This window comes from Phyllopteryx taeniolatus, chromosome 8, assembly GCF_024500385.1.
Source record: "Phyllopteryx taeniolatus isolate TA_2022b chromosome 8, UOR_Ptae_1.2, whole genome shotgun sequence".
NCBI classification, from domain to species: Eukaryota; Metazoa; Chordata; class Actinopteri; order Syngnathiformes; family Syngnathidae; genus Phyllopteryx; species Phyllopteryx taeniolatus.
In genome coordinates, this window is record NC_084509.1 from 12,832,501 (window position 1) to 12,859,681 (window position 27,181).

At 42.7% G+C, this 27,181-nt stretch overlaps 1 protein-coding gene across 5 annotated transcripts in view; it reads left to right on the forward strand.

Annotated features, from left to right (window-relative positions):
- Positions 1 to 27,181, forward strand: part of rtn2a (reticulon 2a) — a 32,085-nt gene that overhangs the window by 1,269 nt on the left and 3,635 nt on the right. Inside the window, exons 2-9 of one of the 5 annotated variants that reach the window (XM_061781754.1) lie at positions 2,099 to 2,152; positions 9,301 to 9,801; positions 11,161 to 11,352; positions 16,950 to 17,157; positions 18,668 to 18,806; positions 26,386 to 26,455; positions 26,536 to 26,582; positions 26,668 to 26,726. In XM_061781754.1, the coding sequence (XP_061637738.1) occupies positions 2,099 to 2,152; positions 9,301 to 9,801; positions 11,161 to 11,352; positions 16,950 to 17,157; positions 18,668 to 18,806; positions 26,386 to 26,455; positions 26,536 to 26,582; positions 26,668 to 26,726 (1,270 nt within the window). Of the gene's footprint in view, positions 1 to 2,098; positions 2,153 to 9,300; positions 9,802 to 11,160; positions 11,353 to 13,092; positions 13,252 to 16,949; positions 17,158 to 18,667; positions 18,807 to 26,385; positions 26,456 to 26,535; positions 26,583 to 26,667; positions 26,727 to 27,181 lie in introns of those variants that run through there. The other 4 variants (XM_061781755.1, XM_061781756.1, XM_061781757.1 and 1 more) reach the window with 4 other exon arrangements.

Here is a 27,181-nt window from a genome sequence, read left to right on the forward strand (position 1 = left end):
TTCTATCTTGGTCTCATCAGATCAGAGAATCTTATTTCTCACCATCTTGGAGTCCTTCTGGTGTGTTTAGCAAACTCCATGCGGGCTTTCATGAGTCTTGCACTGAGGAGAGGCTTCCGTCGGGCCACTCTGACATAATGCCCCGACTGGTGGAGGGCTGCAGTCATGGTTGACTTTCTAGACCTGTCTCCCATCTCCTGACTGCATCTCTGGAGCTCAGCCACAGTGATCTTTGGTTTCTTCTTTACCTCTCTCACCAAGGCTCTTCTCCACCGATTGCTCAGTTTGGCCGGACGGCCAGCTCTAGGAAGGGTTCTGGTCATGGAATGGCAATGGAAGTTCCATTGTATATGTAATGCAACCATTCCATTACGGAACCTCCAAAGTCAAATGCCCCAAAAGTCGAAATGCCAGCAAATCTAGTGAGGCTTTTCGTGTGTTTTTCATTTTCTTTTGATTAATTGGTGATGCCACCGCAGAACAATACCAGTGATGCAAAAAAGAAAAGCGTGATGATAACCTTTGGACCAGAAATTAGCCTGTCATGAGCAATACAGTTATTACCTGATTTACTGCCATATACGTTTATATTCATCAACCGGAATTCAATCGTTCATAATGCCATCGGCTGATATATACATCAAGTACTTTTTTCAACTGGTAGGCGTGGAAGAGGGTCTCACCCAGCTTGTCTGTGATTTTCCTGTTTGTAAACCACTGTAATGACTAACAGTTCACTGTAGATGGCACTGTTGCATCGCTTTAGATTTGAGATCATCACGACTATTGAATTGAAGATAAAGATTAGGGTGTGAATCTTGGATTATCACCTTGCTCCTGAGGGAGAGAAATACCAACATGGAAGTCGGACCGGTTTAGCCACCTCACACTCAAACAGACTATGTTGATGCTTGGTATAAACTTGGGCTTGGACTCAACCGCTTAATCTCGAGTCGTTATTAGTGTTGACAGTAACGAATGACTTCTGAATGAGAATTGTTACTCCTTGTACTATTCTGAAATAAAGACATGTCATAGTCCAACAAATGAAAAATCTACTTTAACCAGGATCCCTTGCCGTACCATGGCCAAAGGTAGAACCTGGGTTGGTTTTGCACCTGTAGGTGCAGTAAATCCTTACTGCCTTGGACCAGCTGCCTCCTTTCTGGCTAGCCATCTGGCTCTCGTCATCTGTCACACTGTGGTGGATCATCTTTGTCCCATTCATTCTTCCCCGGTCGCCGTCCACCTTGACGATGGCTGGTTTTCAGCTTCGGTTGTGGCGCTGCCATGAATATCTGTGCAGCTCCTCAGGGCTAGGCTAATGGACACCTTCTTCCGAACTCGGTGGAGGCCTCCAAACCACAACTGATGACGCAGTTCATGGACTCAATGACGAACACCAAACAGTATGCAAAAAATATAAACCACTGACGTTCAGCTCGAGTGATGCAGTGAGTCAGTCTCGCTCATGGCGTATTTTATAATGTATACTGTATCTGTAAAAAAAAAAAAATAATTGCCTTCAAAAGCCCTTTTCTACACCTTGTTTTATAGTTTGTGGTGTAACAAAAGCAAAAAATATTACCGTCAATGTGACTGTTCTGTTTGTTTTTCTTTTACAAAAAGCTTGTTTTCTCTCCTTATCAGTCAGAAACCGGTGTTTTTTTTGTGAAGCCAACCCATCTTCTACTGCTGATTACTAAAAGACGGAAAAGGGTAGAAACAAACTCGTGAAAGAAGAGAGTACTCTTTATTTTGTTAGGCTCTGTACTTATATTGTCACAGAACACTATATTCTGTGGGTCTTGAAAAAATTGTCAAATGCGTTAAAACAGCTGGCAATATGGAGAACTCTGCTTTGAAAATGTCTGTCAGTGAATGAGTTAATAGTGGATTAAGGATGACCTTACATTAATTTGACTTTTGCAGTTCCACTACTATGTAATTTGCACGCTGACAGCTTTAAAATAGGTAGTCAAGTTTTACCATATCAGCATTGGGTGTTAAAGTATTTATGTGACATTGACTGCTAACCTATTACAAGTTTTCCAACAAACCTCTAGAAAAATAAAAACTGCCCTTTGTTGTCTTGCAGAGGAATATGGCTCAGTGGCCTCCACTCCAGATTCGACACCCCCGTGCACCGACGGTATGTAAGCTGCACACTGACACTCTGACATGACTCACTGGAGTTTCTGGTTTTTTGAAAGCATATCATAATAGTGCAACTCTTGGTCTCCTCAAAATACCTTCACTGAAGATCCACAAGTGATCGCATGCTTCGATTCTGATCTCTCAAAGAAGCTATGAGCTCTCTCTTTTCAGACATCAAACATCAGGTACTCCTGACGAGTTTTTATTTAAGCATAAGAGAGACAGAGATTGAGACACCTGGAATTAACAGATACAGGAAGTGAAAAGTTAAAAAAAAAACATTGAGTTGGTTTCTCTTATTTTGACTCTCACACAGTATAGTCATACATGCAAATCAGTCGCCTTTCGGCGAAATTTGTTTTGAACTCAAAACAGGCCAATTACGTGAATCGTATAGATCCGATGAGTTTTTTCCTGGAGGTGGGGGGTGTCGTTGTCGCTGACGTCATGGGCTGTGTCATACTCCTTGAACGCTGGCAGCTAGATCCATTCCACACATCCAGCATCCACACACAGATGTAATTTCTGAATATTACTCCGCGGCGGACTAATATGCGAGTCACAGGAGCTGACGAGACCAGAAAAAAACACTTCTGCCGCTTCTGCTGTTAAGACGTAACGGTACTTTTAATCTAAATGTCGCTCGCTACTTTTATTTATCAATTATTGCTTATTTATCAACTATTTCGTGCGCGAGACAAAGACAACAGTTTTCATGTAGTGTAGGATTTGTCTGGCACTGTCTGCCCAAACATGGATATATTTCAGCTCACTTATAACTTGAGAAAACACCGTGCAGTAAATTGCAGATGTTTTGTTGTCGTTATGACACACACACACACACACAACAACAACATCAGAATTTGCACATTCACATTTTATTTTTTAGTTTTTTTAAATTGATGTTCATGCTGCGGTAAAAACAATCAGAAGTTACTCACTATTTACTCAGTACTTGAGTAATTATTTCCCAGTGTACTTTTTACTCTTACTCAAGTAATTTTTTGGAGGACTACTTTTTACTCGAGTCACATTATTGTCAAGTCACAGTACTCTTACTTGAGTACAATATTTGGCTACTCTACCCACCTCTGGAGCGGCCATCCTCTATTGCTACTCTTATGTTTAAGCAACATTTTTGCTCATCAGATCAGCCAGTGTCGTAGTTGTTGCAATGGTCTTTTGTATTTTCGCGTTGAGGTGCTGCGGCTCGTGGCCCTGGTCCCAGCGGAACTGCGAAGCACACGTAACATCGGCGACAAAAGTTGATCCGCTAGTACATCTTGTATGAATTAGGAAACGTGCCTACAATTATCTAATTAGTTTACAGATGTTAATGTTAAATGTATTAAGTGATGTTAGGGATTATGTCACAACATAGAATGAATTAACTTCAAATTCAGAAATGGCCAATAAAAACAGAAAAATATTGTACTTAATATTTTCCTTGAGGATGCATTTGGGATTAGCCTTTGAAGTTAGTAACAGTGAAAAATGAAGTGAAACAGACAATGATTTTAATCAATTATTTTCCAGAATGAGAGTGCTTAAAGAGGAGGATGCTATTCATGTGGCACAGGTTGAAGCAGGCATCAGGTGCAGGTGGAGATGGTCCTGACTCAAGTTGGAGGCCAAAACAAAAAAGCAAAGAAATGAGGCAAATTTAATTTGAATCTTAAATTTGTACATCAACATGTAAATACGTTTTTCTGCGTGATGATTTTTTTTTATTTCTTTTTGCCTTATTGTACTCTTCAAAGTCTTCCAGATTGCTTAATTTATGTTAAAATTCTCTGCGGGTGCCCGGGGGGGATCCCATGACAATGTTTTTTTTTTTGTCACCTTTTTCATGCCTTTGGTGTTTGCATGTCTGTATAGTGCAGAGCTTTTCAGTGTGAGGTGCACCTCTCGGAACTCAGCTTGAAAAAAATAAAGAAAAAATATACTGAGGCAAGGGAGGCCTGCAGTTCTTTCGAAGTTGTCCTGAGTTCCTTTGCGGCCTCCTGGATGAGTCATTGCTGTTCTCTTCGGGTAATCTTTGTAGGCTGACCACTCCTGGGAAGGTTCACCACTGTTCCCTGTTTTTTTCCATGTGAGGATAATGGCTTTCCCTATGGTTCGCTGGAGTCCCTAAGCTTTAAAAATGGCTTTTGTGACCCTTTCCAGACTGATGGATGTCAATTACTTTATTTCTCAACTGTTCTGGAATTTCTTTGGATCATGTAATTTTCTTGCAGCTTTTGTAGATCTTTTGTCCAACTTGATTTTGTCAGGAAAGATTCTGTTTAAGTGATTTCTTGGTTGAACAGGTCTGGAGGTATGATCAGTGAAAATTAACCAAAAATTGTGATTAGCCACAATTAATTCATGATTTAACAATGGGGGTTAATTACTTTTTCACGCAGGGACAGGTAACTGAATATTTTTTTTCAATGAAATCATTTTTAAAAAAAACCATTTTAAGTTCAGTTAGGTTATATTTGTTTGATAATCTTAAAAGTGTGGAAACTATGTAAAAATATAAGCATTTGAGAAGGGGACCAATACTTTTTCACGGCACTGTAAAAGGTTATCTGCATAATACAGTACATACAGTATGATGTTGAGAAAATACGAGAGAAGCACGGTGCACAGGGATTAATCCATCCATCCATTTTCTGAGCCGCTTCTCCTCACTAGGGTCGCGGGCGTGCTGGAGCCTATGCCATCATCGGGCAGGAGGCCGGGTACACCCTGAACTGGTTGCCAGCCAATCGCAGGGCACATACAAACAAACAACCATTTGCACTCACATTCACACCTATGGGAAATTTAGAGTTGTCAATTAACCTACCACGCATGTTTTTGGGATGTGGGAGGAAACCGAAGTGCCCGGAGAAAACCCACGCGGGCACGGGGAGAACATGCAAACTCCACACAGGCGGGGCCGGGGATTGAACCCCTGTCCTCAGAACTGTGAGGCAGACGCTCTAACCAGTCGTCTACCATGCCGCCAGGGATTAACCCGCTGCGATATTTAAAAAAATCCTCTGTCTTGAAATGTAAATTAATATAAAGTGTTATGAAAATGACAGCACTGTGATGTGGTGGTTACCATATGTGCCTCACAGTCAAGAGGTCCCAGGTTTGAATCTCACCACAGTTGGTATGTTTTCTCCAGGTACTTCTGTTTCTTCCCTCAAAAACATGCATGGTAGAAGACTAAATTGTCTGTAGGTGTGCAGATACACCCTAAACTGGTCACCAGCCAATCACAGGGCACAGATAAAAACAACCATTCCCACTCACATTCACACCTATGGGCAATTTAGTGTTCAATTAACCTACCATGCATGTTTTTGGGATGTAGGAGGAAACCGGAGTACCCGAAGAAAACCCACACAAGCACGGGGAGAACATGCAAACTCCACAAAGGCGGGGCCGGATTTGAACCCGGGTCCTCAGAACTGTGAAGCAGACGTGCTAAGCAGTCATCCACTGTGCCCAAAAGGATAGATATATTGAATATAAATTTGCATGTAGGCTACCATAAAATATTTTTTTAAAGTCTTGGAATAAGGTTATAATTAGCCCACAATTTAAAGGTGAATGCACTTTTGGGTTTACCAAAACGATAAATCAAATAATCCAGTTTAAAAAAAGTCCAACAATACTTGCACCTGAAATTCAGTTTTCAATATAAAATAACCCCTCCTTGAGCCGTCACCTTGTCGTGGTGGAGGGGTTTGTGTGTCCCAGTGATCCTAGGAGCTAAGTTGTCTGGGGCTTTATGCCCCTGGCAGGGTCACCCATGACAAACAGGTCCTAGGTGAGGGACCAGACAAAGCACGGCTCAAAGACCCCTAATGATGACGACAAACAATGGACTTCGTTTTCCCTTGCCTGGACGCGGGCCACCGGGGCCCCCCACTGGAGCCAGGCCTGGTGGTGGGGCTCGAAGGCGAGCGCCTGGTGGCCGGGCCTGCACCCATGGGGCCCGGCCGGGCACAGCCCGAAAGGGTAACGTGGGTCCCCCTTCCCATGGGCTCACCACCTGTGGGAGGGGCCATAGGGGTCGGGTGCAGTGTGAGCTGGGCGGTGGCCGAAGGCGGGAACCTTGGCGATCCGATCCCCGGCTACAGAAGCTGGCTCTAGGGACGTGGAATGTCACCTCTCTGGCAGGGAAGGAGCCCGAGCTGGTGTGTGAGGTCGAGAAGTTCCGACTCGATATAGTCGGACTCGCCTCCACACACACCTGGGGCTCTGGTACCAGTCCTCTCGAGAGGGGTTGGACTCTCTTCCACTCTGGAGTTGCCCATGGTGAGAGGCGCCGAGCAGGTGTGGGTATACTTATTGCCCCCCGGCTCGGCGCCTGTACGTTGGGGTTCACCCCGGTGGACAAGAGGGTAGCCTCCCTCCGCCTTCGGGTGGGGGGACGGGTCCTGACTGTTGTTTGTGCCTATGGACCAAACAGCAGTTCAGAGTACCCACCCTTTTTGGAGTCCTTGGAGGGGGTGCTGGAGAGCGCTCCCGCTGGGGACTCCATTGTTCTGTTGGGGGACTTCAATGCTCACGTGGGCAATGACAGTGAGACCTGGAAGGGCGCGATTGGGAGGAACGGCCCCCCCGATCAGAACCCAAGCGGTGTTCTGTTATTGGACTTCTGTGCTCGTCACGGATTGTCCATAACGAACACCATGTTCAAGCATAAGGGTGTCCACACGTGCACTTGGCACCAGGACACCCTAGGTCGCAGTTCGATGATCGACTTTGTGGTCGTGTCATCGGACTTGCGGCCGCATGTCTTGGACACTCGAGTGAAGAGAGGGGCGGAGCTGTCAACTGATCACCACCTGGTGGTGAGTTGGCTCCGATGGTGGGGGAAGATGCCGGTCCGACGTGGCAGGCCCAAACGTATTGTGAGGGTCTGCTGGGAACGTCTGGCAGAATCCCCTGTCAGAAGGAGTTTCAACTCCCACCTCCGACAGAACTTTGCTCATGTTCCGGGGGAGGCGGGGGACATCGAGTCCGAGTGGACCATGTTCCGCGCCTCCATTGCTGAGGCGGCCGACCGGAGCTGTGGCCGTAAGGTGGTCGGTGCCTGTCGTGGCGGCAATCCCCGAACCCGTTGGTGGACACCAACAGTGAGGGATGCCGTCAAGCTGAAGAAGGAGTCCTATCGGGCCTTTTTGGCCTGTGGGACTCCTGAGGCAGCTGATGGGTACCGGCTGGCCAAGCGGAATGCAGCTCTGGTGGTCGCTGAAGCAAAAACCCGGGCATGGGAGGAGTTCGGTGAGGCCATGGAGAAAGACTTCCGGACGGCTTCGAGGAAATTCTGGTCCACCATCCGACGTCTCAGGAGAGGAAAGCAGTGCACCACCAACACTGTGTATAGTGGGGATGGGGCGCTGCTGACCTCGACTCGGGACGTTGTGAGTCGGTGGGGAGAATACTTCGAAGACCTCCTCAATTCCACCGACACGCCTTCCCATGGGGAAGCAGAGTGTGGGTTCTCTGTGGCGGGCTCTCCTATCTCTGGGTTTGAGGTCACCGAGGTAGTTAAAAAGCTCCTCGGTGGCAGGGCCCCGGGGGTGGATGAGATTCGCCCGGAGTTCCTAAAGGCTCTGGATGTTGTGGGGCTGTCCTGGTTGACACGCCTCTGCAACATCGCGTGGACATCGGGGACAGTGCCTCTGGATTGGCAGACTGGGGTGGTGGTCCCCCTTTTTAAGAAGGGGGACCGGAGGGTGTGTTCCAACTACAGGGGGATCACACTGCTCAGCCTCCCTGGTAAGGTCTATTCAGGGGTGCTGGAGAGGAGGGTCCGTCGGGAAGTCGAATCTCAGATTCAGGAGGAGCAGTGTGGTTTTCGTCCTGGCCGTGGAACAGTGGACCAGCTCTACACCCTCGGCAGGGTCCTCGAGGGTGCATGGGAGTTCGCCCAACCAGTCTACATGTGTTTTGTGGACTTGGAGAAGGCGTTCGACCGTGTCCCTCGGGGAGTCCTGTGGAGAGTGCTTCGGGAGTATGGGGTACCGAACCCCCTGATACGGGCTGTTCGGTCCCTGTACGACCGGAGTCAGAGTTTGGTCCGCATATCCGGCAGTAAGTCGGACTCGTTCCCGGTGAGGGTTGGACTCCGCCAAGGCTGCCCTTTGTCGCCGATTCTGTTCATAACTTTTATGGACAGAATTTCTAGGCGCAGCCGAGGCGTAGCGGGGGTCCGGTTTGGTGGCCTCAGTATTGCATCTCTGCTTTTTGCAGATGATGTGGTTCTGTTGGCTTCATCAAGCCGTGACCTCCAACTCTCATTGGAGCAGTTCGCAGCCGAGTGTGAAGCGGCTGGGATGAGAATCAGCACCTCCAAATCTGAGACCATGGTCCTCAGTCGGGAAAGGGTGGCATGCCTTCTCCAGGTCGGGGATGAGATCCTGCCCCAAGTGGAGGAATTCAAGTATCTTGGGGTCTTGTTCACGAGTGAGGGAAGAATGGAACGGGAGATCGACAGGCGGATCGGTGCAGCGTCTGCAGTGATGCGGACTTTGTATCGGTCCGTTGTGGTAAAGAAAGAGCTAAGCCGAAAGGCGAAGCTCTCAATTTACCGGTCGATCTTCGTTCCTACCCTCACCTATGGTCATGAGCTGTGGGTCGTGACCGAAAGAACAAGATCCCGGATACAAGCGGCCGAAATGAGTTTCCTCCGCAGGGTGTCCGGGCTCTCCCTTAAAGATAGGGTGAGAAGCTCGGTCATCCAGGAGGATCTCAGAGTAGAGCCGCTACTCCTCCGCATTGAGAGGAGCCAGATGAGGTGGCTGGGGCATCTGATTCGGATGCCTCCCGGACGCCTCCCTGGTGAGGAGACCCCGGGGACGACCCAGGACGCGCTGGAGAGACTACATCCTTCGGCTGGCCTGGGAACGCCTCGGGATCCCCCCGGAAGAGCTGGATGAAGTGGCTGGGGAGAGGGTAGTCTGGGCGTCCCTGCTGAAGCTACTGCCCCCGCGACCCGACCCGGATAAGCGGTAGAGAATGGATGGATGGATGGAATATAAAATAAATTTGTATTCGATTAATCGATGGCATAATCAATTCTAATAATATTAGCTATATTGCTAGTTGTTTATTCTAGTGTTTTTTCAAAATCAAATCATACAATTCCTCCAGGTGGTAATGAGGAGTCAGAGCTGCAAACAGCGAGGGACTGGTCAGAGGATGAAGCGGTTGGATTTGATGATGACGACGGGCTGGCCTCCTCCCCATCCATCTGGGGCACGCCGCGTCAGAACTCCCTCGAGCTGACGTTCTCCTACATCGCCATCGCCGAGCCCGAGGCCCTGGGGGCCTCACGCACCCACCGGGAGAGGCGCAGGGGTGCCTCGCGGGGAAGTCGCACCTCCCTAGTGCGCACGGACACCCCGGAGACACCGCTGGACTCCCCCGACGTTGACTGGGACACACAAGGCTTCCTCAGTCGGGCCAATGTGGAGGAGGAAAGGCTGGACATGAGGACCACAAGCCCAAGAAGGAGGAGGAGGCAAAATGAGACCGTAACAATGCAGCCATCGCCCCAAACTGTAGACACAGAAATTCAGGAGGGCGATGCAGGGATCATAACTGAGGAGAGTAGTTTGATCCAGATTTTATCTCAACCACAGATACTTCCAGGTACAATCAGTTCTGACAGTCACTTACAATTTACAATTTTTTGGGGGGAACCTATTTACGGTTTTGTGCTCAACCAAAGCGAATATTACTTTGTGTCACAATTGAGTTTTTTGGTGGTGTTGGAGGAAAGGCAAAACGTGGTGGACCCAAGTGGAAGGAAGCAGGGAGGCAAGGCAGGAGTGTAGGAGTCTCAAAAAATATTTTAATTTCCAAAACAAAAGGCAAACAAGAATCATGGAGGTAAATGCTAAATTTCCCGTACCGCTTATCCCCACTCGGGTCGCGGGCGTACTGGAGCCTATGGTTCAAACAAACAACCATTCACACTCACCTTCATACCTACGGACAATTTAGAGTCTTCAATTAACCTACTGTGCATGTTTTTGGGATGTGGGAGGAAACCGGTGTACCCGGAGAAAACCCACGCAGGCATGGAGAGAATATGCAAACTCCACACAGGTGAGGCTGGATTTGAACCCAGGTCCTCAGAATTGTGAGGTGGATGTGCTAACCAGTTGTCCGACATGCTACCAGTCTCCTCAGACAAATTTACACTTCCCCTTCACAAAAATGGCCAAACGAAAGATGGAAAACAGTTAACTTCCAAGACATCTGTTCACTAAAGTAAAAGACGGACCTGTTTGTCGTGCGTGGAGCAACGTGGCTGTAGCAAAGAATATGCCATAATTGAATTAATGTTTTTCTTAATGCCCTTTATCAACTCCTAGGCAGGGACTGTTAATAGTTTGAAGTTTGGATTTTTATTGAAGGACATTCTTAATTTTTTGGGTTGTTTGTTGTTGGCCTTTGAAAAAAGATTTACATTAAAAAGAAAAGTAGTTGGAGATAGATAAATAGAAGATAGAGAGAAGAATTCATGTTATCTATTTAAATACAAAACAACAAACAAATACCACGGATGTCTTTTATCGCAAAGTTGATTTCTCATGTTTATAATATTAAAGTTTGTTTATTCCAGAGTCAGTGTTTAAGCAAAATTTAAGTTGTCATATGATAAACTTTAACACTACATTTCTGGAGAGAAGGGAAACATGCACATCACAGTGATTTTTCATTAAATATTGAGTTCGGCCTGCGTTGTCCCAATGTTGTCCCAATTTTTTATTTTGGCCCACTGTGAATTTGAGTTTGACACCCCTGCGTGTAGGCAATTATAGACATTTCTGTTAGCAGCATGGCTGGGTCGCTATTCCCCATGAACAGTGAGTGTTTACTGTGTAAGTGAGGCCAAATTGTATTAACTGAATCATCCACCAGGTATATGCAAGAGCTCATGAGGGTGCAATGATGATTGTCTTTTAGTGATGTGATGGGTGATTTCATTCCCTGTTTTCCCAGCAGCGGCGGCATCCTTACCGACCCCCGAGCCTGAGTCATCCATCATTTCAGAGGAGCCCCAGCAACCTACTGAACCCGAGTGCATGTCGCCGGATGCCGCCGCTCCAGCTACTCAGGAAAAGCTGCTGAGCCAGTGTTGGTACTCATCACTTAACCCATCAGACAGCACCTTAGTGTCCCCACACAAAGAAGGTACATGTCTTTATTCCTTTTGCAACTTCCTAAATGTCCCTATCTTTAGCAGGAGAGATGCCTCCAATGATCTCTTGAATGACACAGATCAGATTTCACATTGATCCTTCAAGAGCAGGCTAAGGTAGATGCTCACCCTTGAAAAGTCCTGCCTTTTCACTGCCTCTCCATGGCAACTGTCTCTCCTGGGATTCAGGAATGATCAGCTAATTGTGTGACATATATTGCTGCCATGGGCTAAGGACTTCAACACGCCATAACCTCGGAGTGTATCCCTGTATTAGTATCGTAGTTGCATTTGGCTTTATTATTTACAGCTTTGTGCTAGCTTGTTGGAGTGTGAGATAACATCCTTTCTTCCTGCTTGGTGGCATTCTAAGTGGACTGTCACTCAAAACAGAGCTGGTTTTATTTTAGTGGTGTGTGTGTGTGTGCGTGTGGGTGTGTGTGCGCGCGTGTTTCGGGCGTTACAGGGAACCTGGGGACTTTTGATGAATGTGCATTGAAACTGCTGACAGTTTAGGATGTCCGAATAAATAGCACACATTAATCTATTGGACGAGCGTGTTTCTGATGCTTTGGTCTGTTAGTGCGCACCAAACCAATAATAGGTTTAATATTACCAATAATAGAATTGACTAAATTTACCATATACTGTATTGATTCATATCCAACACAGGCTTCTTTCATATGTAGATATAAGTCATATATATCAGAAAGTATATTAAGAATTGTTTTGCTTCGAACAAAGGATAGGTATTGCAATGTTAAAAAAAAAAGAAAAAAAATCTTTCAATTGGCGCATATTCCCTAATATTTTCTTTCACCTTTTCAGATTGTTGTTCGGTTAACTTTTCTTCGCAAATCAGCTTATCTGACTAAAACTCCAGATTTATCGTTTTTCTTTTATTACTTGGCAAACTGTTTGTTGTCTTACTTTTTGTTGTTGTTTTGTGAGTCACTCAAATAATCAGATAGTTCTTCAGTTAGCGTCGTTAGCTAATCAGCTAATCTTCCTAAAACTCACAACGTTGCCCTTTTTTCTTACTCTGCCGAGCAGGTAATTCTTTGTGTTTGTTCATTTTAGTCATCAAGAAAGTCATTATTTTCAAACTCTTAAGCAAAGATTCCTGTCTTTATTGACCTGGTTTCAAGCTAAGCGCTCCCCTCTTAATAATTCTGATATTATACCTGTTACCTAAAGGGCAACTTAAAAAAATCATTTAAACCAGCAAGAATGTTTAAGCTTCAAAGCAAGGTATAACAATGCAAATATTTGATGTTTAAGTTGTGCATATATTTTTCAATATTTTCAACTTTTCAGATTTCTCTACGTTTGCTTCAGTTCACTAGTCAGTGAATCTCAGCCCAACTAATGACAATATTTCTTTCTTTATTATTCGCTCAAATGTCATCAATATTATCAAATAAAAATGTCTGTTTTTTGTTAACTTTGTTTCAAGCTAAGCACTAGCCACTAGCTTTGCACTAGCCTCACTTCCATAAACTCTCCTAATAATTTTGATATTTAACTGGTTCTATTTTAATAGGTGACATAACAAAAACTAAACCTGCTTCTCTTGTTTCAGCTGCCAAATGGCACTAGTCTTTATGACCCACTTTATTTTTTTAAGGGTTAAGTTGGTTGATTTGAAGTAAAAGTTTTGTTTGACCAAACAATTTGCATTACTGTAGTCTTGACTGATGTCTTTGAGTAAAAACCCCTTCATTGGAGAAGTGGGAGTGGGTTGTGCTGCAGGAAAGATTATTTTGGGCTGTCAGAGCTGGGGGCTGCTCAACGAGCAGGGCCTGGCCAAAAACAGCTCAGGGGGGTTGTGGGGATCACCGCGGAACAGAGAGGGTAGCGAGGCAAAACGGCAGCCAAAATGGCCAGCAAAGGTGAGAGAACTTTGCTGAAAATCTTCTTTCTTAGCATTGTCGAGTTTGTGCAAGTGAATATCTGGCGGGAGAAATTGTGTGAAGAATTTTGTGACCATTTATCAGAAGACAGCTGCTTCTACTACAGGCATGTTTGGAGGTTGTGATGCAGTTTACCATTCATTCTCCTACATTAGTCTTAATTTGACAGATCGGCAGTCAGTAAAATAGAATTAGCCAGTAGTGGCGGTATTGTGTTTAGCGTGGTCTTCCAGTTTCTTGATTTGTAACCTTTTTTGCCACTCAGAGGTTTCTAAATTCGTACACTGGTGAATGCCGCTGATCACAGCCTTAAATGAGTTATGACTGAAGTGGGCTACACACATACTGCCTCTTGACATTGTAAGTGATTTTTAAAATGCCAAAGACCCAACACATAACTAGGAAAAAATCAGCATGTGTGTTCTTACTTCACCTAAAGTGGGTGGTGTACTCAAGATGACCAACACAGTATACAACACACAATATCTCCACTGACAGTCGTCGGTGCCCTCCCCCAAACCAGATGTATTGCCGAGCGCAGTACCAAGACTGACCTGTGAGATACAGCATTGTGCCACAGGTTATCCATACCGTCTGAAAATACAAATAAGAACTAGTAAGTTAGGGTGATTGTTAGCTTTTCTGGTAACCACATTGTAGTGATAAATTATTTTCCTTTTTTTATTGTGATGAATGGCTTGTGAGACACGTTATAAAAACACTCAACACAACTATTTTTGTCTGGCAACAGTGCAAGCTTACTCAATAGCAAATCGTTCCATGTCATGTCACTGTCACGGAAACTTTGGCTCGGATTTTTTATTGTGAAATTGAACAGGTTTTTAACATTTACGATTGTCGGCTCCGATCGTTTTTCCGAGCAGATTGGAGAGGAAAAAAATAATTCTTAGCAGATCCTTCACCAGAGGATAATCCCTCACGATAATCTTTTAAAGCTATCTGGCAGTCAAGCCTTGGCTTACCTTTGACTGGAAGAGTGGAATGATGTTCAAATTTGGCCTGATTATCAGTATTTATGTACCCTGATTAATTTGCTTTTACTTGAGGTAGTACAGTTTCATTTGGTTAGCTGTGGTACTGCTCTGATCGGTAAACCCTGGTTTGGCCTGTTGTTCCAAGACGATGGCTGATCATAATTGATTAATTGATCGAATTGTTGTGTCAATATTGTAGAATCGATTGTTTATTCATTGTGCCTTGAAACAATTTAAGATAAATAGAATGCACAACTTAATCTCATAATTTCCAAAGTTTTGAATGCATAGACTCTTCATTTGGTTTGGTTTGTAGTTTACTATTTCTAAGCATAATTTTGGTATGCCCTTTTTTAAACGCGATGACGTAATTCACACTTGGCCAGTCCTAATTGACAGGTCGTCATGGAAGAAACTTGAATCACAATGAGTGTGAGTGTTAACCTGAGGTCTACCAGAACCCTTCTTGGATACTTTTCACCGTCACTACATTGTAAAAATCTGAGATCCCATCTGTGGAAGAGACAAAAACAAATGCTGGATCTTCATATACTGAGAGCTGGTCACCAGGCAATCTCAGGGCAGAGGGCACCTATAAACAAACAACCATTCACACTCACGGGTGTAATGTGGAGTCTTCAATTAACCTGCCATGCATGTTTTTGGAATGTTGGAGGAAATCGGAGTACCCAGTGAAAACCCACACAGGCACGGGGAGAACATACAAACTCCACACAGGAAGGCCAGATTTGAACCCGGCACCACAGAACTGCGAGGCGGATGTGCAAACCGGTCGTATACCGTGTCGCCCCAAGGCACATATTTTACATTTTAAAAATGTATTGACAAATTGACTTACTCACTGTGAAATTTGTAAAGTTTAGTTGAACACAAAGCTGAAATACTCATAGGAAGCCTTGACTCATTATGTTGTATGAATGGCAACAAGTAAATGCAGTAATTGTGCCTTCTGCCTTAAGTGGAAGAGCATACAGGAGTAAAAGAGCTGCATGAAAAATTGTGCCTTTATGATAATGCTCAGTTTTGATGAACACAGTCAAAAGTGTTAATTTAACAATATATTTATATGTTATATATATTTTGTCCTTCTTTGTCTAGCTCAGTTAGGTAACCAAAATAGTAAAAACACCTGCATGATATAAACTACAACCACAACTTACTGAATGATATAGAAAAACCTTTGTGACAGAATTACATAGTGTGTTTCATAATTCTATTACGCCGTGACTGTACAGACGCCATCTTCAGTCTCTCGGGCAGCTGTTGCTGGGTGACGAAGAGAGGGGAAACCAAGCAGGTGTAGAAAATGTTGCTGACGCCTGGCAGCAGGTGCCGTGCAACGGCTGCATTTAAATTCCCCATCCACCGCTTGCTTCGCTCTGTCATCCGAGGGCTAAATTTAGCCTGTGCCTGGATCCCTATGTGTCCTCTTCGCTGCGTTGGCTTCTCATGTTGGAGGCTGAAAAGCACTCTGTTCTTCCTCAGGTCTCCCCCCTACTGTTACTCACACCTTCTTGCCCCTCCCCACCATCTCAGAGCTCATTGATCTCCCTCTAATCCAGTGTTTCTCAAACCTTTTACACCAAGTAGGTAGATACAGTACGTAGCTAGGCAAATGGATAAATCTAGCGAGAGCCATAGCAATAATGCTCAAAATATTATAATTAAACACACAAATATTAGGGGGAGTATAGAACAGTACGGACATAAAAGAAAAATATTAGGAGAGACATACTAAATCTTAGAGAGTAATAATTACCAAAATACTGATTATTAAACTGTTTTGAAGGTAGGTAGGTCGGTCTAATGAAAGCCATGGCAATAATGCTCAAAATATTAAATATCTAGGAAAAAAAACATAACATATTAGGGGAAAAAGGAAAACAGACCAAAATCAAAATTATAAAATAATATTATTGATCACAATCTTTGTCATTGCACACTCAGGTTAAAATAATAGTATATACATATACAAATACATATATTTTAGATTTAAAAAAACAAAAAAGATTTTATTCAAAATATTTTGAAAAATGCAAGTGGAGAAAAATAAAAACTAATATGCAAACCCAAATTACAAAAATATTTGACAAAAATACAGAAAAAATGATACTAATACAAAAATATTCAACATTAATACAAATTGTAGAACAATAGTTTGTCATGCAAAATAAAAAATAATTATTGAAAGAAATACAGAAGTGTTTAACAAAATAAATGTAAAAATATTAAATGGAAAATGCATGAAATATGACAAACAAATACAAAAATATAACAAAATTATTAGACAAAAGTGTTCATCAAAAATGGTTTTATTCCTGAAAATCTTAAAAACAAAAACTGAAGTTGAATAATTCAATGATTCAATTAGATTTTGTACATAAAAGTTCAATAAAATGTTTACCAAAACTGTTCTTAAAGATTAAATGTGAACGTGTTGAACTTTAAAATACAACTGAACTGGACTTACCCAGTGATTCGTTTGCATGCCGATAGAGGGAGCCCTCATACCACTAACATGCCACACTTTGAAAATCATTGCCATTTCTTGGCACCCTTTGCTTTTTGACTGCCTTTATTTTGAGATTAGCTGTCTGCTGAGATATTTAATTTTTAATTTTAGCCCACCGGGAGTTTGAGTTTGACACCCCTGTCTTACAGTCATGGACCTGATCTACTGGAAGGACACGGAGCGAACGGGAATTGTGCTGACGGGCCTAGTGGTGGGCCTACTGTGCCTGTTCCAGCTCAGCATCATCACTGTGGTGTCCACAGCGTCTCTCACCATCGTGTGCTTTACCATGTCAGTGCGCATCTACTACAAAATCCTCCATACGCTCAACTGGGGTGTTGGCGAACACCCCTTCAAGTAAGCTCTTTTCTTTCAGGTACCGTTACACCGCTAGGTCCGATATATTTAAAAAATAAAATAAAATAAAGTGGACTGATACTGAGCCGTCTCATTCGGCAGCGTGCTCCTCGCTAGCGGCCAGCCAAACGGCTGCTGTTACATTGGCTCATGACAGTCATGGATATTTTGACTCTTATCTATCTTTCTTTCCAACATTCGCTCACTGGACAATACATTTGATAATGTATAAATGTAATCAATATCAAAACACACAGTGGCCCTCCTTTGTTCAACAGGGCCAGCACAAGTGTGCATCCACTAATGAAAGCGCGTCTGGCAGCACCAACACCACCCCACCCCACCCTGCCCCTTGCAGTCTTTGCCCAGCCACACATTCAAATTACTTTAAATAAACATAAACAATGAATAACCACACGTTTTTACATTGTTTAAAATAAAAACATGCATATTTTAACCTGTGTATTATTTGAATATCTAAGTATTGATTGCAAAATAACAAGGTACATTTATACATGGCATCTCATTGTACTAATAATACAAAACGCAATTATGTACAATATACATACTGTAAGTAGTGGGTCTACCCTTCTATCATTTTGAAAGTCTTTGGTCTGGACATTGGTCGACCCATGATATAAACCATTAAAAAAGTAATATCTGTATCGGTTTGGATAAGCAGTAAGTTATCGGTATCGGTAGAAAAAGCAGTTATCGTGCATCCCTATAAAATATGTGATACCTCGACTTACGAGAGACCCTACTTATGAATTTATTTATTTAAATATGAGCTGTCGCTCGGACAATTATTTTGTCTTTGATTTGTGAGCAAACATTTTTGTTACAAGTGGTAAATAAGTAAAGTAAAGTAAACTTAACAGCAAGCAACATATTGTTAACAATTGTTCAAAAAAGAAGCCACGTGCTTGCTTCAAGCTTTTTGTCAATTCCATCCATCCGTCCATTTTCTTTACCGCTTATCCTTACTAGGGTTGCGGGCGAGCCGGAGCCTATCCCAGCTATCTTCGGGCGTTGAGGCGGGGTACACCCTGAACTGGTCGCCAGCCAATCGCAGGGCACACATAAACAAATAACCATTCGTACTCACATTCACACCTAAGAGCAATTTAGACCTACCATGCGTGTTTTTGGGATGTGGGAGGAAACCGGAGTACCCGGAGAAAACCCACACAGGCACGGGGAGAACATGCAAACTCCAATAGAGATGTGTTTTGAGTCACGAGTGTTGTCAAGGAACGAATGAAACTTGTTAGTCAAGGCACAACTGTATTTTTTAAGATAGAACCTCAGCAGTTGAACATAATCTATTCTTTGACGTTCCCATTTCCATATGAAATAATGTAAATGGATTTCATTTGTTCAAGTTCAAATTTTCAAGTGGTGGTCCTCGCTTAAATGGCACCCCCTTTGAGAAAACTATATACTGGATAGAAAAATAGAAAATGATGTCAGTTTCTAATAACCCTTATTTTTTAAATTTGTGTGTCAGGTCATACTTGGACATGGACATCAGTTTTAGTGGGGAACAGACTGAGTTGTACATGCAGAAAGTCATTGTCATGACTCTGTATGCTGTGGACAGTCTGAAAAGACTCTTCTTTGTCAGCAACCTCTTGGAGTCCCTCAAGGTGAGAAAAAACACCGATCTAATGGCCAGCCTATGCGTATGTGTCTGTCCGTGGCCTTCAAAACCTCCCCTCCATGTCATTAATTTTTGGTGCGTCGCTTTCATTCTTTCATTTCGCACGCCATCCATCCTAACTTCCTCCACGTCACTCGCTTTGATAGCAGTGTCCTTCTCATTATGCTCGCTCCAGGCCTGGTATCAAGCTAATAAATGTGGCCAACGTCACTGCCGGCAACTGTCACCCCTCATCACATATTCACTGTGATATCAGTATATTTGTATTTTGTTGTCTTTTTTAGGAGCAAAGCAAAAAGATAAACACACACAAAAATACTGTACATTTTATAATGCCAAGGCTAGGTGACCAATTAATTTGTTTTTCCTCAATTGCTTTGGTCCAATTATCAAATCATCCTCGGCATTTGCAAAACAGTGAGTGCATTAGTTCTTCTCTCAAAAGTAAATGTCTGTCATTGAACATGTCAATACCATCAGAATGTGGTCTTTTTTGTCTCTGTGTACAGATACGATAGTGGAATTGCTTAGTCATGGTGTCACTATAACAGTATACAGTGGACCCCTGCATACTCGCGATTGGGCACCTGGGAATTCACCTATTTCTGGATTTTTTTTAAAATTATTATTCCATCCATCCATTTTCTGAGCCGCTTCTCCTCACTAGGGTCACGGGCGTGCTGGAGCCTATCCCAGCTATCATCGGGCAGGAGGCGGGGTACACCCTGAACTGGTTGCCAGCCAATCGCAGGGCACATACAAACAAACAACCATTTGCACTCACAGTCACACCTACGGGCAATTTAGAGTCTCCAATTAATGCATGTTTTTGGGGATGTGGGAGAAAACCGGAGTGCCCGGAGAAAACCCACGCAGGCACGGGGAGAACATGCAAACTCCACACAGGCGGGGCCGGGGATCGAACCCCACACCTCAGAACTGTGAGGCTGACGCTCTAACCAGTCGTCCACCGTGCCGCCTTTATTATTATTATTTTTTTTTAATTAAAAACAAAATCCAATTTTATTTTTAATCGTATTTTTCCCCCTCTCCGGTGGAGCTCATCCCAAAAACTTGTAGCTGGTTTATCCTTGCTTAGTCAAGAAAGTTATTTATTTATTTACTTTTTCTCAATACAATTCTAATGGGCATCAATTATACACGGCTTTTCACTATTCATGGGGGATCGGGCTGGACGCGGGGTCCGCTGTACTCTGGAGGGATGTTCTTATGTAACTGCGGCTTCAATTTTTACAACCCCAATTCCAATAAAGTTGGAACGTTGTGTTAAACGTAAATAAAAACAGAATACAATGATTTGCAAATCATGTTAAACCTATATTTAATTGAATACACTACAAAGACAGGATATCTAATGTTCAAACTGATAAACTTTATTGTTTTTAGCAAATAATCATCCATCCATCCATCCATTTTCTGAGCCGCTTCTCCTCACTAGGGTCGCGGGCGTGCTGGAGCCTATCCCAGCTATCATCGGGCAGGAGGCGGGGTACACCCTGAACTGATTGCCAGCCAATCGCAGGGCACATACAAACAAACAACCATTCGCACTCACAGTCACACCTACGGGCAATTTTAGAGTCTCCAATTAATGCATGTTTTTGGGATGTGGGAGGAAACCGGAGTGCCCGGAGAAAACCCACGCAGGCACGGGGAGAACATGCAAACTCCACACAGTTTAAGGACAATGTTCCTCAACGTACAATTGCAAGGAATTTAGGGATTTCATCATCTACGGTCCATAATATCATCAAAAGTTTCAGAAAATCTGGAGAAATCACTGCATGTAAGTGGCACGGCCGAGAACCAACATTTAATGCCTGTGACCTTCGATCCCTCAGGCGGCACTGCATCAAAAACCGACATCAATGTGTAAAGGATATCACCACATGGGCTCAGGAACATTTCAGAAAACAATGTCAATAAATACAGTTCGGCGCTACATTCGTAAGTGCAACTTGAAACTCTACTATGCAAAGCAAAAGCCATTTATTAACAACACCCAGAAACGCTGCCGGCTTCTCTGGGCCCAAGCTCATCTAAAATGGACTGATACAAAGTGGAAAAGTGTTCTGTGTTGTCCGACGACTACACATCTCAAATTGTTTTGGGAAATTGTGGACGTCGTGTCCTCCGGGCCAAAGAGGAAAAGAACCATCTGGACGGTTATGGACGCAAAGTTCACAAGCCAGCATCTGTGATGGTATGGGGCTGTGTTAGTGCCAATGGCCTGGGTAATTTACACATCTGTGAAGGCAACATTAATGCTGAAAGGTACATACAGGTTTTGGAGAAATGCTGCCATCCAAGCAACGTCTTTTTCATGGACGCCCTTGCTTATTCAGCAAGACAATGCCAAACCACATTCCACGTTACAACAGCGTGGCTTCGTAGTAAAACAGTGCGGGTACGAGACTGGCCTGCCTGCAGACCAGACCTGTCTCCCATTGAAAATGTGTGGCGCATTATGAAGCGTAAACTACGATAACGGAGACCCCGGACTGTTGAACAGCTTAAGCTGTACATCAAGCAAGAATGGGAAAGAATTCCACCTACAAATCTTCAACAATTAGTGTCCTCAGTTCCCAAACGTTTTTTGAATGTTGTTAAAAGAAAAGGTGATGTAACACAGTGGTAAACATGACCCTGTCCCAGCTTTTTGAAATGTCTTGCAGCCATAAAATTCTAAGTTAATGATTATTTGCTAAAACAATAAAGTGTATCAGTTTGAATATTAAATATCTTGTCTTTGTAGTGTATTCAATTAAATATAGGTTGAACATGATTTGCAAATCATTCTATTCTGTTTTAATTTATGTTTAAAACAACGTTCCAACTTCATTGGAATTGGTGTTGTATGACAATTATTCTAAATTCTAAGTTGCACATTAGTGTATGTAGTATGTAGATTGATTGCAAGAGACTGGACAAGATTCACATTTATGCTTTTACTGTTTGTACTGTAATTTGTTGACAGAGCATGTCATTTCATCCATCCATCCATTTTCTGAGCCGCTTCTCCTCACTCGGGTCGCGGGCGTGCTGGAGCCTATCCCAGCTGTTATCGGGCAGGAGGCGGGGTACACCCTGAACTGGTTGCCAGCCAATCGCAGGGCACATAGGAACAAACAACCATTCGCACTCACAGTCGTGCCTACGGGCAATTTAGAGTCTCCAATTCATGCATGTTTTTGGGATTGGGAGGAAACCGGAGTACCCGGAGAAAACCCACGCAGACACGGGGAGAACATGCAAACTCCACACAGGCGGGGCCGGGGATTGAACCCGGGTCCTCAGAACTGTGAGGCTGACGCTCTAACCAGTCGTCCACCGTGCCGCCCACTGTATAACAAAAACACAAAAGAAGTAAGAAAAGTAGAAATTTGAACAGAAGTACAGTCTTCTTAGGGACAACAGTCTTCCTGCAACTGACGTTCCTGGCTTTTGGGCAACAAATTGTCATCCACGTCACAAAGAATATCTTCTCTTGCAACCAACTATTTCAGAAAATTGGTTGAAAAAGTCTAATGGAAAGTAGTGGACATGTATAGAAATATGCTTGACATATTTTGACAATTTGTTCAACCATTTTTCATGTAAAGACCTATGTGATGAACTAATTCCTGAATGCTGTGTGTGTGGAGGGTTGTGGGAATTCAACAGAGTCCCACTAGAATACATTTTAGTCAACATGACATCAGCATTTGTTAATGTTGGAAACAGGAGGAAGGTTTACATAATCATTTGCATGGACGTGCCAAAGCATTTGAAAGTTGTTCGGAGAAATCAGAAACTGCATTTTCGAAGTGCACAACTGAGACAATGATGTGAAGATTGAACCAGTAGTTTTGAATTTAATTTCTGATCTAATGTACCAAAGCGAGTGACAGAAACTGTAATAATATTCATATTATTATTATGATTTATTATTTTAGGACTTTGTGTTCTAAACTGCACCCCCTGCCCAAGAATAAAAAATGGTAAAGTCTGATGTAAACCAGTAAATGGCCTCCTAACATGCAAATCACTTAACTCTTCAACTTTGGTGGAGTTCTGCGCTTTACTGAGTCCCGTTTTAGTTAAGCTCCGTCATGGACTATAATAGAAAACGCAAAAGATGTCTTGTCTGCCACCATGCATTTCTAGCCGGACCTAGAAGTTATACAAATGATGGACTCTTGTCCATTTGTTTCTTAAGTCTTTATAATTATTATTTTCTCTCTTTACCATTTGTGGCAGAATGGAACCACACCCGCATGGATGATTACATAATACAGTGTTCCCTTGCTATACTGCGGTTCATCTATTGTAGATTCAGTGCATTGCGGATTTTTTTTAATATTCATATTGTACATAATTCGCCATATTGTGGGATTTTGAGTGTATGCTGTAATTTTATTGTTGTAAATAAAACACTTCCTAGCATTAAAACACATTACAAGGAATGAAATGTAGATAGTGTACAGTATTACTGTGTATCACTGTATGATTGAGTTTAAAAGGTATTTAACTGTATAGAACGTTTTTATATGTATGGTAGCGGTCACCCGTGATAAACGAGTGATTACTCCACCATGTATTTCTAGTCTTGAGTTGTGAATCTCTCTTTACTCATCTGCTACCTTTATATTGACCACTCATGCTATTAACGGCATTTGTTTATACATAGAGAAGGCTGCAGGACATTAGCAGTGCATAGTGATTGAGTGAGAGCTAAGTGAGCCTTCACCGGAGGACCTTCCAGAGTCAACCCTGACCTGGCTGGAATGTGACATGAAACGCAGCAGCAGGATGAGGAGTGGGTATATGTAGATGGAAAGGGATAAGATGGAGTCCTTCGTCCGAGACCGTCATGTCCCATATTGAGGTACACTGACTGTAGACTATAAAGGGAGACACTGACACCATTGATGCCGCTACTCCTGTGGCAAGATGATCTCACTGGAACCTCTTTTAGATTTTGATAGGACACATTACAAAAACACAGGTGCTTCCAGTTTATCTTATGCACGTTGTAGATTGTTCACTTTGACGATATAGTGACTCGAACCATGAAATTCCTGTATCCGCACCTTTATTCAGATCCTCACCAAAATGTAATAGCAGTTTCTCTCATTAGTGCGTCCTCTAAACTAGTGATTCCCAATGAGGGTGCAGTGAGTGATTATCAAGCGTGCAACGGGAAATTATCCAGTTTTTCTTAATTTGTAGGAAAATTCTTATTTATTAATTACAAATATATCTGTGTTCATCTATCGATGCCGGCAACCTATAGTGACATTCATAACAATATAGCCCATCAATCCATTTTCTCCCCCTTTTTGTAATATTTTATGTTTTCATTTGATAACACTGAAGAATTGACTCTTTGCTACATTTTAAAGTAGTCGGTGTACTACTTGTATATCAGTGTAAATTTAATGTTCCCTCAAAATAACTCAACACAAGGCTATTAATGTCTAAACCACTGGCAACAAAAGTGAGTACACCCTAGGTGAAAATTTTCCCCGTAGAATTAGTGCAAAATTTTGGTAAAAGTCCCGGTCAAGATGGAAATCACATTGTGCTCATAGGTTTACATACCCTTCCAGAATTTGTAAAATATTGGCAATATTTTGGATATGACTGATCATGTGGAAGTTTTCTTTCAGGAATAGAAGTCAAGTGAAGCAATTTGTTGTTACAGAAGTGCGTGTGGCCTTTTCAAATCATAATGACAACTGAAATCACCCAAATGCTCCCGATTAAAAGTTAACATATCCTTGGATTTTTTTTGTTATTAGTATTGGTGTCTGTGTATAAATTGTCATTGAGTTTCTAAACTCTGGAGAGGACTAATGCAGGACTGCACTGACTTTGCTGGATACTGAGCCATGGGGAAAGCAAAAGAACTGTCAAAACTTGTCGAACTTTAGAAATCTGGAAAAAGATATAAAATAACTAAAAATTTGAAAATGCTAATCAGTAGTGTGCATAATCTAATCTGAAAATATAGTGTTTGTGTTGATAGGAAGCCATAATTGGTTAGACCAACAAAGATTACAGCCACAATTGCCATGAAGCTTGTTCGGGATGTAAAGAAAAAAAACTTTCATTGTGAATGTGCGGAGGAGACAGCGGCGCGTTCTGAAGCGACAAACCGCGTTGAGTCAATGCAGAGGGCATCTGACGCTCAGCGTCTCATCCTCGAGTAGAAAAATGTTCTATTCTGGAGCGGCAACGCGGTGACGTCAGAAAGCTCCTCCAAAGGGGCTCGCGGAGTGATTTCTGAATGCTATTTTGGCAGACTTGTACTTTAAATGGCAAGGGGGAAATGGAGGAAGGCATAATAATTGCAGTGTACCACTATCTCGAACTTTGGGCCAATACAAAATAATTTTGCGTGACAAGACCAAAATTTAACTTTATGGTCACAACCATTAACGCTGTTTGGAGAGGAGTCAACAAGGCTTATGACGAAAAGTACACCACCCCTACTATGAAATATAGACGTGGATATCTGATGTTTTGTTGGGGTGTGAGGTACAGTGGCACAAGAAATATTATCAGAATTGATGACAAGATGATTGCAGCATGTTAGCAGAAAATATTGGAGCACAATTTGTATTCATCAGCCTGGAAGCTGTGCATGGGACGCACTTGGACTTCCCAGCATGACAATGATCCTAAGCACAAGGCCAAGTCCATTCTACATGACAGCAGCAGGAAAAAGTGAAGAGTCTGTTGTGGCCATCACAAGCTCCTCCATATCATTGAGCCAGTCTGGGTAGATCTCAGATGTGCTGTTCATGTAGGACAACCCAAGAATTTACAGGACCTGGAAGCTTTTTGCTAAGAAGAATGGACAGGTTTTTCCACCTGAGAAAATAAAGTGCCTCACCACAAGTATCACAAAAGACTGCAAGCCGTCATTGATGCGAAAGGGAGCAATACACAGTATTAAGAGCTATTTTCTTTATTGCTATGGTTTCTTTAATGATTGTACTATTCTTAAATGCATTTGTTTAATTTACTGTAAATCCAATTAAAAATATCCATCCATCCATTTTCTGAGCCGCTTCTCCCCACTAGGGTCGCGAGCGTGCAGCTATCCCAGCTATCTTCGGGCAGGAGGCGGGGTACACCCTGAACTGGTAGCCAGTCAATCGCAGGGCGCATACAAACAAACAACCATTCGGACTCACATTCACACCTATCGGCAATTTAGAGTCTCCAATTCATGCATGTTTTCGGGATGTGGGAGGAAACCGGAGTGCCCGGAGAAAACCCACGCAGGCATGGGGAGAACATGCAAACTCCACACAGGCGGGGCCGGGGATTGAACCCTGGTCCTCAGAACTGTGAGGCTGACGCTCTAACCAGTCGCCCAATTAAAAATATATATTTAAAAATGTGTTTTGCCTGATCACTCATTTTCTGGAAGAATGGTACACATCTTACAAATTCTGCCAGGGAATGTAAACTTATGACCACAACTGTATGACTGCTTTCAAAATGGATGACTCAGTGATGAAAGCCAAAGTGTTTATCACCTTGTTTTATAGTTGCTGGTCCTGATATATCTTGTTACATACCTGGGAGATCTGTGCAATGGCCTCACGCTCCTCATCATAGGTACCACAACACTTCTGGAAATACCAACATTTCGCGTTGCCTTTTTTAAGCACTTTTTGGGCTTCTTTTCCTCTGCACAGGTGTGATCGCTCTCTTTTCTTTGCCACTTTTCTACCGACGGCATCAGGTAAACCCTTTTACATTATTACGATCACTGTCCTGCCCTTCATTTGCATATTAACGGCAACATGTTTTTATTAAATGTGCCTCAGGAGCAGGTGGACAACATTATTGGAAGGATCCAGGCCCACATTGACAACTTAAAGGACTTGTGAGTACAGCGATCGATAGAGAGACAGACAGAGAGAGAGAGAGAGAATGTTATGTCAAAACTCCTCAAATTTCAGGAAGAAAAATGTTACTTTTAAATAACAATAAAAGATATCAGACAAAATGTATGATGAAAAAAGAAACAAATAGGAAATGTAAAATAAAAACAAAAACTAAAAAATATTTGGCAAAAATACTGAAAATATTTGTCAATACAAAAATGTTTCACAAAGGTACACAAATATTATAAACAAATACAAATAAAAATGCTAGACAATAGAACAAAAATACAAAAATATTTTACAGAAATACAATACAGAAAATATAACAAATTAATATTAATAATAAATATAATATGAGTATTTGCCAAAAATACACAAATATTAGAAGAAATACTTTTTTTATGACAAATACGTAAAAAATGTTTGGGGGAAAAAAAATACAAAATATGAGACA